Below are 20,796 nucleotides of genomic sequence, written 5' to 3' on the forward strand. Positions count from 1 at the left end.
GCTGTCTAGTGTGGATGTTGCAACTGTCCAATATTCTTTTAATTGGAGCAGTATGATTTATAAATGGCACAGTATGATTCCAGCAATCAAATCATTTTAAAAACTAAATGCACACTACTGTACTATGAAGTACAATGTGAACTAACTGAATGTCTCACAAAATTATTTTATACATTGCAAAACATAATATCAATGGTATGACATTCTAAAATATATGTAAAACAGAAAGAAATGTATGTGGAAATTATTAATGGTACATAAATGCAAAAATTTGGCATGTATAGTGCAATTTTTTTTTTTTTCAAGTCCAGCCAGCCTATTTTTCTTCTGCCCCTGCATGGTCAAACTACCCTGGAAAAGTATTCAAAAAATTCAGATTTATGAGGTTCTACTATTTAGTTAAATTTAATACTTACATTTAATTAGTTTAACTACTTCTTGATGATTTGACTGTGTTACTAAAGTCCCATTTACCTATAAAAAATGGGAAAATGTGACTGCATAAATGAGAAATCAGTTATAAATACACTGAATTTTATACATTTTTGATTATGTGTAACCATCAGTTAAATTATTCAGCTAAGCTTCTTTATTAGTAGCTTACTTCCATATTTTCTGCTGTTAAAATGAAGTTTATGGAAAAGAAATAAAATAAGGAAATAATAAAGATATCACTTGCTAAGATGTACACATTGTATAAGGATCATCAGGTAAAACATAAAAATAAGTCAAAATTAAACACTAAATAAATACTAGTCCTCCCAAGAGTTCATAATTTGAGCATACATGCCAACCCATAAGTATAATGATATAATTGAAAGATGCACATGAAATATTTAATTTTCACATTTTTTTTTACATTGTATCATTAATACCTTTACTTAATATAGTGCTAAAACTGGATCAGAATACAGCACCTATACAAAAAAAAAAAAAAAAAAGTTAATATGCCCATTACCAATCATAAGTATTAAGCACCTTTATAATTATCCGAATAGCAGAACCAACAAGAAATGTCATAATGTCCACATATATCAGATAAACTTTTATTGTTATTGTTGTTATTTGGCTTTTAGGAACATTAGCAACGAAGGCCATATTGTTCCGGGGATATGCGGTGGTCATTCCCTAATCAAGAAGTGTGTGCTTCGCACTTATGCTCCTCCCCACCTGGCTACTACGGAGACACCATAAACTTTTATTAAAAAATATATTTAACATTGTTTTTGTTGCCAAATGTTGGCATTCCATTTGTTAATATTTTCCAATTTGAGTGCTGATTTAATACTGACATTATACATTATGAGAATTCTCTACATAAGTGATGCACAGTAAAAACCAAGTGCAGTATAGTATAATGATACGCAATTAGAGAAAAAGCAATACAGTTGTTGATTAGCTTTATTCTCTAATGTGATAGTGGTCTAATCACAAGATTTACTGAATTTGCAAGCTCATATCATATTTATTAATTACCTTTTAAATTAATTTATTTTCTGAATACTTCATGACAAACACCAGGAAAAGAATTTTCTATACTAGAATAACAAAAAATAAATAAATAAAGAAAATACACCGATGAGCCAAAACATTATGACCACCTATCTAATATGATGTTGGTCCTCCACATGCAGCCAAAACAGCTCGTACCCGGCGAGGCATGGACGCTACAAGATTTCTGAATGGTGTCTTGTGGTATCTGGTACCAACACATAACCAGCAGATCCTTTAACTCCTGTAAGGTCAGTGGTTGAGACGCCGCAGATCGGAGTAGTGGTTCCAACACAAACCACAGATGCTCGATGGGACTGATGTCTCGAACAATCCGGGAGGTGTGGCATGGCACATTATCCTGCTGAAAGATGGCACCGCCAGAGGGAAAGGCCGTTGCCATGAAAGGGTGTACCTGGTCAGCAATGACATTTAGGTAGGTGGTAAATGTCAAGAGTGCCCGGCATGTGGATGATTGGACCCTCAGGGTATCTCAGCAGAACATCGCCCAAAGCATGACACTGCCGCCACTGGCTTGTTCCATCCAGGTTCCATCACTTCCCAAGGTAAATGACGCACACACACACCTGGCCATGGTGCAACTGGAAGTTTGATTTATCGGACCAGACAACCTTCTTCCAATCACTTAAGGTCCAGTTCCGATGCTCGCGTGCCCATTGTAGGTGCTGTTGCCGCTGAACTGTGGTTAGCATGGGCACTCTGAGAGGCCTGAGACTACGCAACCCCATTTTCAGCAGGGTCAATGTACTGTGTGTTGTGACACATTACTCCCATCACCAGCATTCCAATTACTGACAAGTTGCACCACAGTCGCCCTTCTGTTGCCATGTACCATCCGGAAGACCCTTTGCTCACCTCAAGCATCGATAAGCCATGGTCGCCAACGCCTTGCAGATTTTCCTTCCTCGGACCACTTTCGGTAGGTACTAACCAAGGCTGACGGTGAGCACTCCACCAGCCATGCCGTTTCAGATATGCTATGACCCAGTCGTCTGGTCATTACAATTTGGCCTTTGTCAAACTTGCTTAAGTCCACTGCCTTTCCCATCTAAAGAACAAGAATAACACTGATTAACGCAGCTCAGTATCTGGTGTTTTTTATACTGTCTCCTGACCTGTGCACACGCTGTAGTTCACCTGCAGTTGCTTCGATTTGCATAATGACTCGCTTTTCACATTTTGGATCATCGGTGTACCGTAGCAGCAAAATTTTACAATAAAAAATAATACTTTCAAAAGATCACATCTTGTCACTTAAGTTGAGCTTTTATTTCTACAAATTTAAATTAATATTGAAGGGGAGGGAATCAAAAATTCTTATTCATAAAGTCATTTTTGCAAGGAACATTACAGTTCAGGAAAATTAATAAGAATAAAATGGAAATCTTTGTCAATTGTCTTTCATTAACTTGTTAACTTAATTCATAATATTAATTAATTTATAATATCTTCATTTGCTTCTTTACAGGATTGGTTAACATCGTTATGTATTTTAAGGCAGAACTGAATGATTTATACAGAGAGCTGTGCTTTTAAATAGAAAACCTGAGAAGTGGTATAGTTTTAATGTTCACAGATCTTTCACTGCAGAAATCGATTTGATCCCTAGAAAATAGTCTAAGCAACTTTAACTTTAAAACTTTATATAAACATACTTTCCTTACTGAGAGGGAGATAGGCAGAAAAGTGTAAAGTTACTTTGGGATCTGTTAACAAAATAAGCTGAAACATGAGATAGGTTCAATTTCACATCATAGAAAAGGCTGTGGACAGAAAAGGAAAACAACACCAAAATGCCGACATAATCAGAAAAAGCAAAATAGATCCTCAGACTAGTTATGACTTACAAAAGGATTTGGCTGGAACTAGTGTGAAAATACATAGCTCAACAGTCCATCACAGACTTTTAGAGACTGCCCACAGAGCTTGTAAGCTAATCAAAAAGAAACTTTTGACTCAAACTATAAAGAAAAAAGATTGAACTGAGGCAACAGTAAAAAAAAAGTTGAAGAAATGTTCTCAATTGTCTTTCATCAACTTAACTTAATAATTCATAATATTAATTTATAATATCTTCATTTGCTTCTTTACAGTTCTTGTTTCACGTTCTTTACATATTCCTATTTCTGATGAAAGCCATTTTGAGGTGCAGGGAATCAGGGAATGAGACTTAGACATAGGAGGTCAGATAGAAGAGGTGCATCTGATAAGCATAATCTTAGCAGATAAACTTTCTAAACACCCTATTAAAAAATGTTTTGGGGGTTTTGTATCAAGATACTAGATCCCTTGTACCTATGGATAGGATGTTGAATAGTGCCAAATACATGCCAATTTTTAACACTGAAAGCAAATAGTACTGCATTTAAAGTATTATTAACATTGAATAAGCTAAATGCAACTGGGGACGCCATTTTAGAGCAGGGCCATTTTATCCCTGCTGTAAAAATGCAAAAAGTGTTTGGAATGGCACGGAAACTCCCCTAACCTCAATCCCATTGAAAATCTATCGGCTATCAGTAAGGACAGGCTCAAAAAAATGGACTATATAACAAAAGCTATGATTTGTGCTGTGATAAAAGTGTGGTTCTATAATCCAAAAATAAAGGAAATTTTCAAAAAAACAGATTGATTACATGCCAAAACAAATACAGATGGTTATGAAGGCCAAAGAAGGTCATTAAATATTGAAAAGTGTATTTATTTTTCTTAGTTTTCATACTTGAATTATGAATTTTTACTGGAATTTGCTACTTCACTTTTTAAATGAAACAAAGTTGCCATCTGCTGTTGAGAATTAATTATAAATGCCAGACTGTGTGTTCATTCAAAATTACTGTTTGTAAGCTAACACAGATCTAACTGTTATGAATGCAGAATTACTCTAGTGCATTTCAGTTTATAAAACTTCATCATTTATTTCATCTCTTTCATAATTTCATCTCTGTTATCAATAGAACAATAGACACATAGCAAGCACAGACTGTCTAAAGCAAATAGAACTGCATTAACTACATTTAATATATATATATTTTTTTTCCCTTAAACTGTGTAGAGGAAAAAAAAAAAAAGAAATAATAATTGCTGGATATTTATTTGCCCATGAAATTTGGGACTGTTCAACAAATATTTCTAGAACTAAATATAAAATTTCATGAAAATCCTTTAAGAAGTCAAGTTTTTACATGAAAATGGATGGACAGTGGTTATTTTTGTTTGTGGTTTTATGGCACAAAAGCTGCTTCAGCTATAGTGCACCTGCTCAAGTTTTGCTATTACTTGTTATATTGTTACTAACATTACTGCATTGATGCAGCTGTTAAGATTTATTAGCTTAAGGAAGGCAAAGGGTTTATGTCTGATTGATCTCCCAGAGTATATTGAGCTAATGATTCTTATGCATGCGATTTCAAAGTTGATTAGTAGGCCATTTCTAACATGAGTTTGATTTGATTTTGATTTTTGTGGTGCAAAAACAGCAAGGTTATAGTGCGCCATGGAAAGCCTAACATGAGCATTCTATGATTAGATGCATTAGTGTGAGACGGGAATGACACTGTGGAGGATCAACTTTAATTAAGAGGGAAGCACATGTTAAATGTGTGTATATCATGCAGCTTCATATCCAATATGAAGCTATGCAAGGATAACCACTTTGTGTTATTTGATTGAAAACCTGATTTCCATCATTTTGGCTGTTGTTTGATCTGGTATAATTTGTTGCTTGTTTGAGATTTCCAAGTTTGGGTCATATTTTTTCAGAGATTTTTCTAATGACAGGGATAAAGTAATTTTTTAGAACTTTATGTGAGAGAGAGAGAGAGAGAGAGAGAGAGAGAGATTACATTTGACAAATGTTCTGCAGCTTGATTGGAATATTCATTGCCCAGTATTCCGGAATGTCCAGGATTTCAACCCTGTTTTTTTTGCCCTGGGGTGAGATAAAGAGGAAAGAATTCTTCTTAGATATGGATGGATAGAATGATTTTCCAGCTGTACGGCATAAATAGCACTTATTGAATCTGTAAAAATTATACTTTTGCATGAGAAGTTTTATCAATGTGATCTAGTGCAAGATACTCATATATGCCAAATATTTTAGCATTATATAGAGCCTTAGCAATTGCTGTTTGGCAAAATGACTGCTGCACCTACATGTGTGCATTTGTTTTGGAGCCATCTGTGTAGAAATTAGAATAGTCAGAGAATTGCATTACATAAACAGAATGTAGGCATTTAAATATTTTGGTTTGAGATGCCATTTTATTTTTCATTGTGCAAAATCCATATCACAGTGAATTGAATTGATTCCCCACAGCAGAAGGGATGTAATGTCTTAGAAGATTTTATCCACACCTCAGTTCCATTGTGGAATTAATAATTTTAGCTAGATACCTGCTGGTTTGCATATATGCTAGGTTTGTTATTATATAAGGTTTCATTGTATACCAATATTGCAATGTTGTATGTCCAGGAAGTGTTTGAATTTTTGCAGCATAGTTCAGCAGAACTTGTCTACAAAGACTGAGTGGGAGTTCACAGATCTCTATGTATAAACTGTGGATAAGAAATGCTCCTGAAACAATGCAAAGAACTATTATGAATAGGGTTTAACCAATTTAAGATACGTTTCCTAGTCGAGGAGTAAATAGGAGAACCATAATTTAATCTAGATCTTATCACTGCACGATAAATGTTTAGAAGTGAATAATGATCGGCTCCCCATGGCATGAGGTTTTGCTCGGAGAATGTTTAATTTATTTAGACATTTTACATGTTCTTAGAAATTTAGCATTAGCAAAGGTACATGATGCAAGAAAGCAAGTTTATATAGCATCAGCAAAAAAAAAAAAAAACCACACACACTTCTCATTTCACCCATCCACTCACTCCAAATGTTTGTCTAGTTCTGCCTTGAATCTATTTAAGCTATCAACTTCTATAATGACAGATGGAAGTTTGTTCCAGCAATCAATCACCCGCTGGCTAAAGGCAAACTTCTGTACATCTATTCTACAACTGTCTTTCCTCAATTTGAATTTATGCCCTCTCAGGCGATTATTCTGAGCAAGAGGAAGAATCCCATCAGCATTGAGCATGCTCAAACCATTCAAGGCTTTACACACCTCAATTTAGTTTGTTATCTGTGATTAATCTGAAAAGCCTGATACAGTGGATTCCGGTTATTTGGGCCACCGGTTAATCGGGGCAGCCGTTTATTTGGGACAAATCTTAAAAAACAGAACCCAATAGAGAAAATAGCCAGGGTTTACTTCGCTTAATTGGGACCAAATGCCGTTTAATCGGGGCAGGAGACCGCAGCACTGGAGATTACTCTACGATTGTCTCCGACCGTACCACGTAGTTCGGTCGAATTTCTGGAGGTCACAACCATAAAACAATAAAAGCAATTAGCAGTCACCTGTTTATTGGGCTTTTCTGTTAGTGCAATCTATCACAAACGGATAGTAAACTCAATCTTATTGAATTTGCAATAATACCGACAGCTGGAATTCTATGGGTTATTATGGTAAAATGTGTTTACACTTCCATGGAATCTTCAATCACATAAAAAAATTAATTTTCAGATCTTCTCTTGATTCCTATTTTTAAAGCTTTGTAACTCGTTATCCGTTCTCACTTGGGCGTATTGTGTTACTTGCAATTTGTGTGTGCCGTGTTCTTTGTTATTGATTGCTTATCTTTTTACTGTTTTAAATTTTAACCCCTGCCCACAAATGTCAGTGAACAGAAATGTCAACTAGTTTAGTTAGTATGTACATATTACAGTACGTATTAATTATTCCGATTATCACGTATATTCTTCCGAATTTCACATATCATTTAATTTTTTAATTGGTAAATTAAAGGGTAAATTTGTGCTTAATATATCTTTACTTTTATAGCCTGTGATAATATTCCTCCTATTTTCACTAATTAGAATCGCTGTTTAATAGAATTAAAATTCAATTCAAAACATGATCACAGCGACAGGCGCTTACTACACATCGTATAGTGAATGGTACTTTACTATGGTGAGTTTGTCGTAACATGATTTGATTGTACAGCGAACTAACTGTAAAAGGGGGGGTACATTATATTTTTAACTATTTACATGAAACTTCGGATAATTGGGGCAGCTGCTTAATTGGGCCAAAATGAACTAGTCCCGATGTGTCCCAAATAACCGGAATCGACTGTACTATGTTTGAGTGGGATTTGTTGACTGCTTATTCTTAGTTCTGGATCAGGAAGCATCTTTTGTTTTCCACAGAAGTGTATTGCCACCCTCTTTTGTATCAAGATTTGATATCCATTAGAGATGGTTCATGACTATTTTACTTATAGCATCTTGGAGGGTGCATATTCTGTGGGTGACATGAAATGGCGAGGTCATTCGCATACAGATATGTTTCAACTGTTTCTGGAATAATTTCTGCAATAGAATTAATTTTGATTGTGAATAGAGTTGTGCTAAGGACTGAGCCTTGTAGAACTCCCTGTTCTTGATTGGATATTTCAGACAAAACATGATGGTAACAACTTGAAAAGTTCTTTTGCACAAAGTTAAACTTTGATAGATGAACTTGCATTCCTAGTTTGTGTAATTTATGCAGGATACCATATCTCCAGATAATATCAAAAGCTTTATTAATGTCAAGACATATCATAACATGTTCACCTTGGAGAAAAGCACTGCATATACAGTCAGACCTCTATATAACGAAATCTATCACTCTCTTGAAAAACTTTGTTAAACAGAAATTTCGTTATAAAGAAATGACCTTTTCAACAATGAAAAATACTGTAAATTCAGAAATATAGTAAAAGATGAGAAATAAATCAGAAATAAGTGGGAATGAATAAATTTTCTAACATTTTAAAACAATTAATTTATTAATACATACATATTAAAAAATGACTACTTACATATGCGCACAATATATTAATGCACGTTTAAGAATTATGTCATGAAATATTTGGTTATTTTTTGTTGCACTGGATTCTACTGTACACCATTCAGAAAAATGTTTGCGTTTGTTTAAACACTCAAATATATTTTGTTATATTTTCTTCCATTGAAGGCCTCGACGCAAAGTTTCAAATGCTGTCAACATTTTTTTTGGAAGGTTTAATATTGCCCTCATTTTCATCCAACTCATCACCGATATTTTCACTAGTTCTTTGAATATGCTCCAAAATGTTGGAGTCACTCAGATATTCAGCTACTGTAACCTCATTATCAACCTAAAAATTCGTCAAGAACAATTTCTCCACTGATCAAACCTCTCACTTAGAGTTCTTCCCAAAATTGCTCAATGCCTTGTAGTAGTTCATCCCTCTCAGCACTGTTAATTGGCGTTTTAGCAAAAACCTGCTTTTGTGAAACAATTCTTAATCATTGTTTCCATCACATCTTGACTCCACACTTTTTCCCCAATATGCACATCTGCAAATCTATAGGTTGGTTGGTTTATATTCTCAGCATAATTTTTTTCAGTATGCACCTTCAGTAATGCATTTTCAAATCCTTGGCCCATTGGCTGCAGTTAAGACGACTTATTCAGAAGGAAGAAAACAAGTTTCACACTCGTAAGTTTCGAAATTACCAAGTGAAGATGGGTAGGGCAGTTGTCAACAATCAATGCAATTTTTCTGTTTCCTTTCATCATCTTTCTATCGAAATTTAAAATCCACTGCTCAAAAATTTCACTTGTCATCCAAGATTTTTTTGTTGTAGTTGTAGTCCAACTCTAATGACTTTACTCCTTTGAAACATCGGGGTTGTTTACTTTTGCTTATTACCAAAAGCTTCAGCTTGTCATTTACCATTATTTTTGCACCAAACAAGAATATTCTCTCCTTACTAATTTTACCACCTAAATATTTATCATCTTTAAAAGTCAGTTGTCTTGGTCAGCATTTAAAAAATAAACCTGTTTCAGTGACATTGAATGTCTTTTGGGCTCGTAGTTGTCCATAAGTTTGCTTTCTTGCATCATATCGGCTAATGCTAATAATGTATGTGGGTGGTCATTCTTAAGCGATCAATAGAAAAGATGAGTACTCCATAATCCTTTTCTTTTATTAATGACCGTGATATCGGCATGTTTTGATATCAAATCAACTTTGCCTGCTTAAAACGGCTTCATCTACATCTTCATACAGACATAATTTTGCAGCCTTCCGACTGAGTCCCGTTTCCTCAAACAGTGTGAAAATCGAAACAGTATTTTAATGGCTAACACACTACTAGCAGGAATAACAAATTTTAAAGCAATTGCTTTTTTTTTAATGCCCCAATCTATACTATTAATCACTTCCACTTTTTCCACTGCACTCAAGGATTTCCTCTTAGACGTTTTAAGGTTACTTGCACAGCAGCTAAAACAAAACTGATTTACGGACCATGTACCTACCATGTAAACAGAGACAGGTAAAATTTAGTGAAAGTGTGAATTACTCATTTCTTTGAAATGGCTGATGAATTTCTGGGATAAAGGAAAATCACCCACTCCTAATTTTGTAATAGGATGCTTACAGTAGCAAACAGGTTGACCAGTGCCAATGTCCATGTTGGGAATATGCCTTAATCTTTGCCAATGGCTGTGGACACACAGCATTTAACCAGCGCAACTTCTCAGTACAGTAGTGTACAGGTTATATAGGTTTTACTTCTTTTTAGCCATTGCTGACCCACTGCTAGGCAAGGCCTCTCCCAAAACCTTCTATCCTTTTTCTATCCTATGCCATGGTTGGCCAGTTTCCTCCTGCAAGGTTTTACAGGCACCACTAAATTGTAGACCAACTTAGCTCTTAATTCGTGGAATTAATCCCTTTAGCTCTTAAAAGCTAAAGGGATCAATTCTTAATCCTTTTAGCTCTTAATTCATGCTTTCCACAGCATCAGCTCTATTGCCTAAAGGCCAGAGTTGCAAACAATGCGTACCCAGGTCTCTCAAAATCAGTTCATTATATGGAAATTTTCTTCATTATACAGAAACAATTTTCAATGTAATGACCAAGAGTCAATCAAAAAAATTCACTACATAGAAAAATTTGCTATATGAAAGTTTGCTAAAGAGGTCTGACAGTATTTGCCTCAGCCTTTATGATGTCTAGTGTTGATTGTTTTTCCGAAAACCATATTGCCTCGGACTAAAAAGATTATGCAAATCAAGAAACCACATTTACCACTCATTCAGCATTTTTTCTAATATTTTACCAAAACAATTAGTAAGAGTAATAGGGAAATAGTTACATGTATTTGAGTGGTCCTTCCCTGGATTTGAAAAAAGCTAGCATAAATGAGTGGTTCCAAGAGTCTGGATATGTCCTCAAGGTAGATTCTGTTATAAAGCAGCAAGAGTGAGCATAAGAACTTTTCAGTGAGGAAAGTCCTCTTACTGTTTTATGACAGAATCTAATCATGTGGTAACAGATTCCATCTGGAACTGCTACAATTAGGTTTGATTTACCTAAGGGTTTATCCAAGATTCACTTATAGTAAAGTTATGTTGTTTGTTATTTGGTTTTTAGGAGCATTAGCAACTAAGGCCATATTGCTCCGGGATATGCAGTGGTCATTCCCTGACCTTTCCGCATCCTCCATATTTGGTGGTGACGGGCTTGAACCCCAGTCTAATCAAGAAGCGTATGCTACGCACTGCTGCTCCTTCCCACCTGGCTACGGAGGCGCCGCACTTATAGTAAAGAGCTCATTGTATGGTATCTCGCAAGTTGTGGGAATCAATTTTGTATTTTTAAATTTGAACTCTATACAGTAGACTCGATTTTCCAGGATAGATGGTAAAAAACAAATTCCGGATAATCGATTTCCCAGTTAATCCAAAAATACAAAAGTCCCCAACATACGTAAGAAATACATTCCAGGACTTCTTACTTCGTTGAGTTTTATGTAACTCGGGAATGACTAATAAAATATTGCTGCTATATTATTATTGACAAATCTGAATTCCGCATGACACTTGTTAATATTTGGCCATTTTCACACATTCTTATTAATTTAATTTTCTGATTCAAATCGATCGCTTTCCTTTTGTTGATAGATTTACTAGTAGCACTGTACCTTATTGTCTTAGTCGGCACCATGATAACGGTCAAAATGAAATTTTCTGAAAAGAACTTCACAGGGTTAAGGGGGAAACATTATCACCTCACGCAAACTCACATTTTACTAAAGCATATTTCTCGAGGTCAACAAAAAACTATAAAAACAATTTGCACCTTCCGAGTTACTGGGCTTTTCCGTTCGTCGTTGTTGTTGTTGTAGTTGGGGTTTAAAGTGCAATGGCTACTTAGGCCATATTGCACTTATGGAAGTGGTGTATACTGCCTGTGTTTGTTGATTTAGAAGCAGTTAAAAACGGTTATACAATCCTATTTGTTTTAGGAAGGAGAAGAATTCTGTGAGATTTGAATTTTCGCCTATGATACGGCTAAGTGACAAAGGTTCCTTTAACTTTGACAGAAAATTGAAAGACATTAGTCGAGCATTATTATATAGAGTACAGTCCAGAAGTATGTGTTTGACTGTGAGTGGTGTGTGACAATGACTAAACTGTGGAGGATCATTTCCTGACAAAAGAAACAGATGGGTTAAATGAGTATGGCCAATTCTGGCTCTGGCTAGAATTACTTCTTCTTGTCTGTTTGCTATGGAGCTAGAAGCCCATAATTTTGGTAAGGGTTTTATTTGGAGTAGTTTATTATGGAATTGCGTTTGCCACTGAAGAGTCCATTGATCTTTACATATTCTTTGTATATTCATTTTATAATCTGTGACTGGTACTATGGAATTCGTTGTGGCTGAGCTGGATGGATTTTTGGCAGCATCATCTGCAATTTCATTTCCTGGTATTCCAGTATGGCCTGGGATTTTCCGTTCGTGCATCTAATTATAAACAGGTAGTAAACACAATCTTATTGCATTTGTGATAATACTGACAGCTGGAATTGCGTGGGTTTTTACGTTATTATGGTGAAATGTGTCCCCTTCACTGAAATCTTCATCATATATAAAAAAGAAACTGTAAATAAATCGTAAGAATCTTCTCTTCTCTTCTTTCCTATTTTTTTGCCTGTTACGCCGTATCTCATTTGTGCAATTTGTGCGTGCCGTGATTGTCTTTATTGATTGCTCATTTTATTTATTTATTATTTTTGTCTGTTTTAAATTTTACAATCCAAAAAAAAAAAAAAAAAAAAAAAAAAAAAGAGTGAAAAAAAATTTACGTAAAACCGTAGTTGCGTAAGTCGGGGACTTACTGTATTGAAAAATGTTCAGCAACCTACGTAAAAAATATGGCGATAGATAAAAAAAAACGAATAAACTTACAACGCACTACTCACGTGTACAATACGATATGTCCCTTTATTTTTTGCGATGTCGATTTTACGTCTAATAGTTTTCCTATATTTTTTTACGATGTCAATTTTAAATCTAATAGCTTCCCTTTATTTTTTACGATGTTGCATATGGTTTGGTCACCAACATTATAATGGTTCATTAGAGATTTAAGAGATGCACCGTTTTCAAACTTTTGAATAATTTCAAGTTTTTTTTTAAACTGAAAACGCAACTCTTTTGCGTTTACCATTCATTTTTGCGATTTCTAAACAAAAAAAAAAAATTTGACATCCCTGACATAAATAACGAAACAATATTTGTCCTTTTGCGCTACAATGGTTGTTGTTGTTGTTGTTGTTGTTGTTATTTGGTTTTTAGGAGCATTAGCAACTAAGGCCATATTGCTCCAGGAATATGCGGTGGTCATTCCCTGACCTGTCCGCATCCTCCGTATTTGGTGGTGACGGGCTCGAACCCCGGTCTAAACAAGAAGCGTGTGCTACGCACTGCTGCTCCTTCCCACCTGGCTACGGAGGCGCGCGCTGCAATGGAACACGACAATCGATGCAAAGCACTAAAACAAACTAAACATTTGGTTTTTTTTTTTCCTCTTTTTTTTGAGCAGTGAGTGTGAAGACAGCGGGGATTGCAAGATAATAGGTACACTAATCTTCCAGTTACGACTTATAATCCTCTTCTTGTCACTTATTTATGACTTGCAAAATATCTGTTCTAGTTATTACTTGAATTTTTTGATCTCTGGTTGATTTTTTTTTTTTTATTTTAATTTGGAGTCTTGAAGTGTCCCGGTTAATCCGCTTCTCGGTTAATCCGATCCCAGTTAATCAAGAGTCTGCTGTATTTAAAATATTGATCTATATGATGATGTTGCCAACAATTCTGCAAAGGTTTCTACTAATAGGTTTGCAATATTTTCTGGCTAAGTTATATGTCAACCTTTCCAGCTCATTAGCAGAATAGGGACTATTATGATATAAGACAAAATATACCTGAAATTTGCCATATCTTATTCCAGATGATTTCTAGTGTCCACATTTCTATTAATTTTGCTGGCAAAAAATATCCAGAATGCTTTCTGATTTCTCTGCCATATGTAACAGGCATTTGCTCTGGTTTTCCTATATTTTATGATATTGGTAGTGGTGGGGGAACTTTCTGAATTTATTCTAAGCTCTATTTTTTTCCATTCTTGCCTTACTGCATCCTTGATTCTGAAATTAAATAAGCAATTAAATCTTGTATGTAATTAAATAAGTAGTAGCACTATTAATATTAGAATTCTAATATATGATTCCAATATTATTAGATGAGTATTAACAGCATGCTCATCTAAAAAAGCAGCACAGTGGTATTTTTCCCAGGTTGCTTTGAGAAATTTCCTTTTTTCTCCATAATTTGCAGTACATCATTTGTTAATAGGTGACAAACAACTGGGTAATGATCACTGTTATAGGGACCATTTGAAACAGACAAGTCAAGAATGGAAAAAAGAGCCAGCAAAATAGATGGTGAGATCAACTGCAGAAGTAGTTCCTGTATGCAAATATACATGGGTATGAGTACCTGTGTTTAAGAGTGTTAGTTCCTGCTGGCCAAAAGTTTTTCAATCATATGTCCTCTTTTGTCTAGATGAAGACCCCCATAATAGATGATGCCCAGTGAAGCCCTCCCATAAAACAGAATAGAGAGGTTAACTAAATCTTCAGAGTCTTTCATACATATGTATGGTTGGGCGGAAGATAGAGTGAAACTATTGTAAAGGCAATTCCACTCATGACGTGTGCTGCTTCAAACAGCATGCCTGGAGGGAATACTGGAGTCAACCAAAATAGTGACTTCTCTATAATCTTGCCTACATATTGTAGTGTTTGACTGAAATGCTTATGTGCAGAGTTATGTTTGTTTCTTGTAAACAAATTCCTGTAGGACTGGTAGTTTGGTCTGTAGATCCAGGTGAAACCTGGTTTGTCAAATTCATTTTCTCCTTTAAGACCAGTAAGGATTACTTCTTCCTTCCAAGTTTCTATGAAGAGACTGGAAAAGTGACACCCACCAATGAAGCAGCTGATGAAATTAGTAGGCTAATAAACAAAAGGAAATAAAAGGTGGCTTTCCTTTCTGTAAATCAGTAAAGTAAGTTTCTTTACTGTAGAGTTATAACATACTGCAAGTGTATATATAATGATAAAGATGCAATGAAATTATGAAAGTCTTATCAAACAGGAATGAGCTGTTAGAGTTTATGCAATATTTATAAAATATATATATGACTAGGTTATGGATCCGGGTAGTACTGTAAATGCAGAAAGGACCGGCAACCATAATGAATAATAGACAAAAAAGGTAAAGATTAGTATATTTGTGTATATGGTAGGGGAGTTGAGCTATCAGGTGTAATAACCATGGAAGAACAGGGAGAACCTGTAAGTAAAAAATCAATTTACCTGAAATAAAAATAAAATGCAATTAATAATTATTGTAAGCAAGCACCTAACATTGTGGGTCCTAGGACTTTTAACTACTTCATCAAAGGGTTGGCAGCGAAAATCGTAGGAGCCACGGCAATAGGCCAGGTCTCTGTTTCTGTTATGATGTACACATAAATGGTATACTTATACATCACAGCCAACCCGACAGAGACCAGAAGGAAGAATAAACTATAAAATAAAAATAATAAATAAAATCCTGTGGAAAGAGAAGAGTGAAATGTAAACTCAAAAACCTGAGAGATGGGGCAAAACAAGAAAACTTACTGTTTGTATGGACCTGCAGACGTCTCTCCTTCAATCATCATTGACTTTCAACGTCCCGGTCCATACAGACAGTAAGTTTTCTTGTTTTGCCCCATCTCTCAGGTTTTCTGAGTTTACATTTCACTCTTCTCTTTCCACAGGATTTTATTTATCATTATTATTTTATAGTTTTTTATTCTTCCTTCTGGTCTCTGTCGGGTAAGCTGTGATGTATACGTATACTATTTACGTGTACATTATAAGAGAAACAGAGATCTGGCCTATTGCTGTGGCTCCTACGATTTTTGCTGCCGACCCTTTGATGAAGTAGTTAAAGTCCTAGACCCACAGCGTTAGGTGCTTACAATAATTATTAATTGCATTTTATTTCAGGTAAACTGATTTTTTTACTTACAGGTTCTCCCTATTCTTCAATGGCTATTACACCTGATAGCTCAACTCCCCTACCATATATACAAATATACTGATATTTACCATTTTGTCTATATATATACTCAGAACTTTAAATAGAATAAAAGAATATACACAAGATATAAGATCACTGATTTATCACCTTCAGAATGCTTATATCACTGATCGCTTGGTACTCGGGGTTGACAGGTGGGTAGATGGATAGACAGAGAATAGACACTGATGCGCACACAAACACATGCGCGCAAATAAATACAACAAGCGTGCATGTGTGTGTCCTTGTCTGTTGTTTTTTCTTTTTAGGCACATTTGTTGTGCACAAACATGCCTAAAAAAAGATGTATAGGTTTATGCTATAGCTTCATGTTTATACGTAGCCAACTACTAAGTAGTTACAAAATTGGCATCATTTAAGTATATCTCATATTGTGAATGCCTTCAAAACGAGTTGCCATGATATTGCACTACCTGAAATAAATAATGCTTCTCTAATAGAGAGGACCACCATTACTTATTCTCAGCAGATACCACCACCCAGACGGCACCGTTTCAGAGCTTATTGGCTGTTCATCAGTGGGTGGGAAGGATCCTGGTGTTGCAATGATGGCAACCCAGTTGCGAAGTATAACTGCATAAAATGAGAGGTGCCTGACGGTGTATAGTAATTGAAAATTACATAATTTGTTCAGGACAATAGCCTCAGGTTATGAAAAAGTTAACTAACGTATAGATTTATGCTATAGCATCATGTTTACATATAGGCAACTACTAAGTAGTTACAAAATTTGGCATAATTTAAGTATATCTCATATTGTGAATGCCTTCACAACAAGTTGGCATGGTATTGCACTACCTCGAATAAGTAACTCTAATAGCTTAAAAAAGGATAATAATTCAGATCTAATGATTAACAAAAATTCGGGGTTCCTTTTAATTTGTTATGGATCAATACTTGGAAATTAAATCCAAAATAAACCTTTTGTCAGATAGTAGCCCAAACTCACCCAAATTGAAGCTTATTTCTATTGACAGTCAGAATCAGAAACAACTAACGTCAACAAACATCTTCTCCTTTCTCAACCTACAACATACACAGTACCAAATACTACAGGTGTTCTAATACCTTTAAAAAATATATATATATATATGCACCTTTGTAGCTGATCTTTTTTGACACTAATATCACCTAATCTCAGCATGGATGTGTTCAAGTTAAACTCAAATCAGACTATTGCAAAGTACTGCATTATGGGTAGAAGTAACCCCAGAGGAATGTACCAACTGTGTGGTACTACACTTAAGGTGGTAGAAAATGAAAAAGACTTAGGATTACTTGTGCAGTCAGATATGAAATTTTCTGAGCAATGCAGACAGGCTGCCAGGGCAGGTCATGGGGTTTTGTCAATGATATACAGGAATTTTGCTAGCAGGGAAAAGGAGGTGATTGTCCCTCTGTATAAAGCAATGGTCAGGCCACACCTTGAGTACTGCATACAGGTCTGGAGGCCTCATTTTAGGAAAGATGTAGATTTGCTTGAGCGTGTACAGAGAAGCACAACAAGATTGGTGAGGGCAATGAAGGGATCATCTTACCAAGAGGAAGCTTAAGTTCTGCAAATTGCAGCGGCTGGAGACTAGGCACCTACAAGATGATCTGATTGAGGTGTATAAGGCCTTGAATGAGTTCAGCACACTGAATTCTGATGGGATTCTTCCACGTTCAGATTACAAACATAAGGGGGCATAAATTTAAATTGAGGAAAGACAGATGTAGAATAGATGTGCAGAAATTTGCCTTTAGCCAGCGGGAGGTTAATTGCAGGAACAAACTTCCATCTGTCGTTGTGGAAGTTCATAGGTTAAATAAATTTAAGGAGGAACTGGACAAACATTTAGAGGGAATGGTTGTGCGAATTTTTTTTTTTTTTTTTTTGGCTGATGCTGCATAAGCTCATACGACTGCTTTCTTGCATCACATGCCACTATTACTACTACTACTGCTGAACCTTTAATGAAATCAAAGCAAAAATCTTGTTTCTCAGATAACCCCACCACTGATGCTTTGAAATCTTGAATTTTCTGATTTGTTTTTCTGTAACTGCACTACAGAAGAGCCTGAATAATGTGTATGTACCACTTACTTTAGAATAATTTTTGGTCAAGTGATATTAGAAGGGATTTTTTTTTGGTTAATGCTGTATAAGCTTGCTTTCTTGTATAATTTGCCAATACTAATAAAAACTTTAATATAACATATAAACATTAAAAGAATACAATGATATAAACCAGTAAAACGTATTTAATAGATAACACAATAAAATACAATAGACGCTTTCGAGACAGTTGCATCTCTTTATCAACTAATTTGACTAAATTTTGAATACAACGGATATAGCAATGCGTGCAGTGAGGTGCATTATTCAATCAAGCTGGTTTCCTATTGTTGTCGCACAGACATGCGTTGTTTTACTCCACCGCTTGTCGAGTTGTAAAATGGTTGTCTCTAGGATGGGGTGCAATCTCATGCATTTGCAACGGTTAATGGCCTTCGGATTGTTCAATATGGCAAGTGACTCTAGCCATAAGCGGTGGCGAAAGTGTCGTGAGCGGTCTACTATTTCGCAGTCACGTTTGGGATTGAAATCGTGGTGGGTGGCCTAAAAATGCTCCGCGACTGCAGACTGGTCTGTGTCAGCAAGGCGGATTGTTCTCTCATGTTCCGTAAAGCGATCTTGAAGACGTAGTAGTAGTAGTAGTAGTGGTGGCATGTGATTCAAGAAAGCAAGTGTGTGAGCTTATGCAGCATCAGCCAAAAAAAAAAAAAAAAAAAAATTTACACCATTTCCTCCAAACGCTTGTCCAGTTCCTCCTTAAATTTATTTAACCTATCAACTTCCACAACAACAGATGGAAGTTTGTTCCAGCAATTAACCACCCGCTGGAAAGGCAAATTTCTGCACATCTATTCTATTCTACATCTGTCTTTTCTTAATTTGAATTTAAGCCCCCCTTAGGTTCATAATCTGAACAAGTGGAAGGATCCCATCAGAATTCAGCGTGCTCAACCCATTCAAGGCCTTATACACTTCAATCAGATCACCGTGCAGGTGCCTAGTCTCCAGCCACTGCAATTTGCAGAACTTAAGCCTCTCTTGGTAAGAGGATCCCTTCATTCCCCTCATCAATCTTGTTGCCCTTCTCTGTACAAGCAAATCTACATCCTTCCTAAAACGAGGCCTCCAGACCTGTACACAGTACTCAAGTCGTGGCCTGACCATTGCCTTATACAGAGGGACAATCACCTCCTTTTCTCTGCTAGCAAAATTCCTATATATCATTGACAAAACCCCATGACCTGCCCTGACCGCCTGTCTGCATTGCTCAGAAAACTTCATATCTGACTGCACAATTACTCCCAGGTCTTTTTCATTTTCTACCACCTTAAGTGTAGTACGTACTCTGGGGTTACTTCTACCCATATGCAATACTTTGCATTTGTCAAGGTTAAAATTCAGTTGCCACTTCTTAGCCTATCTGTCCAAATTATCTAGATCCTGTTGCGGTAGCGCACTGCCATTACTGTCATTCACAACCCTGCCAACCTTTGTATCATCTGCAAACTTCTACATTAAGCCTGATATACCTTCATCAATATCGTTGATAAATATACAAAACAACAGTGGACCCAAAACCGAACCCTGTGGGACTCCACTAATAACATTAGTCCATGAAGAGCAGCACCCATTAATTACCACCCTCTGTCTTCTCCCACTCAACCATCCTTTTATCCATTGTAGCAACTTACCCTTAATACCATTCTGCTCCAATTTGTACAATAGTCTTCCATGCGCAACAGTGTCAAAACTTTCCTGAAATCCAAATATATGATATCAAAATTAGTTTTTGCATCTAGTTCCTTTGTAACCACATCATAATATCCTATCAAATTTGTCAGACAAGACTTTTCCTTAACTAACCCATGCTATGTCTGAATTATTGCTGCAGTCTTGTCTAGATGATCCTGCAATGCACCTTTAACCAGTGACTCCACTATTTTACACGGAACAGAAGTTAAACAAACAGGTCTGTAATTACTCGTGTCACCCTTCGATCCCCCTTTGTGAACTGGGGATACATTTGCACATCTCCAGTCCGTGGGGACCTCCCCTGAGTCCAAGGATGCTCTCATAATTATGGCTAAGGGTTTGCTTAGTTGCTTTGCCGCCTCCTTTAATATAACTGGATAGATCCCATCCACCTCAGGTGCCTTTCTTAAGTTTAACTTCAATAATTTCTCCTCCACTTTGCTCTCAGTTATTACAAAATCATTAAGTACCCTGCTACAATTTGATAACCTTCTGCAATTTTCAAACCTTAATAACTCCTCATGTGTGAATGTAGATGCAAAATACTCATTCAGTTTGTTTGCTATCTGAGCAGGATCATCAACAGTCGAACCATCGATATAAAGTGGACCAATCAGATTCATCCCCTTCTTTTTAGCGTTTATATCAGTAAAGAAATCCTTGCTGTTTTTCTTAGCATCTTTTGCCAAGGATTTCTCGTAATCTGCCTTCGCCTGCCTAACCTCCTTTATGACCTGATTACAGACTAGATTATATCTGCCATAGGCTTCTGAGTCGCTTAATAATTTATATGCATCCCATGCATTTTTCTTCTCTGTCACGAGTCTCATTAGTTCATTTGATAACCATTTAGGCCTAAACC

At 36.0% G+C, this 20,796-nt stretch overlaps 1 protein-coding gene across 1 annotated transcript in view; it reads right to left on the reverse strand.

Moving 5' to 3' along the window:
- Positions 1-20,796, reverse strand: part of RhoGEF2 (Rho guanine nucleotide exchange factor 2) — a 764,869-nt gene that overhangs the window by 638,665 nt on the left and 105,408 nt on the right. Inside the window, exon 5 of the mRNA XM_090384978.1 lies at positions 417-474. Coding sequence (XP_090241104.1) covers positions 417-474 — 58 coding nt within the window. The remainder of the gene's footprint in view (positions 1-416; positions 475-20,796) is intronic.

This window comes from Mastigoproctus giganteus, chromosome 11 (genome assembly GCF_048544385.1).
Source record: "Mastigoproctus giganteus isolate SK-2022 chromosome 11, ASM4854438v1, whole genome shotgun sequence".
In the NCBI taxonomy this organism is placed as follows: domain Eukaryota; kingdom Metazoa; phylum Arthropoda; class Arachnida; order Uropygi; family Thelyphonidae; genus Mastigoproctus; species Mastigoproctus giganteus.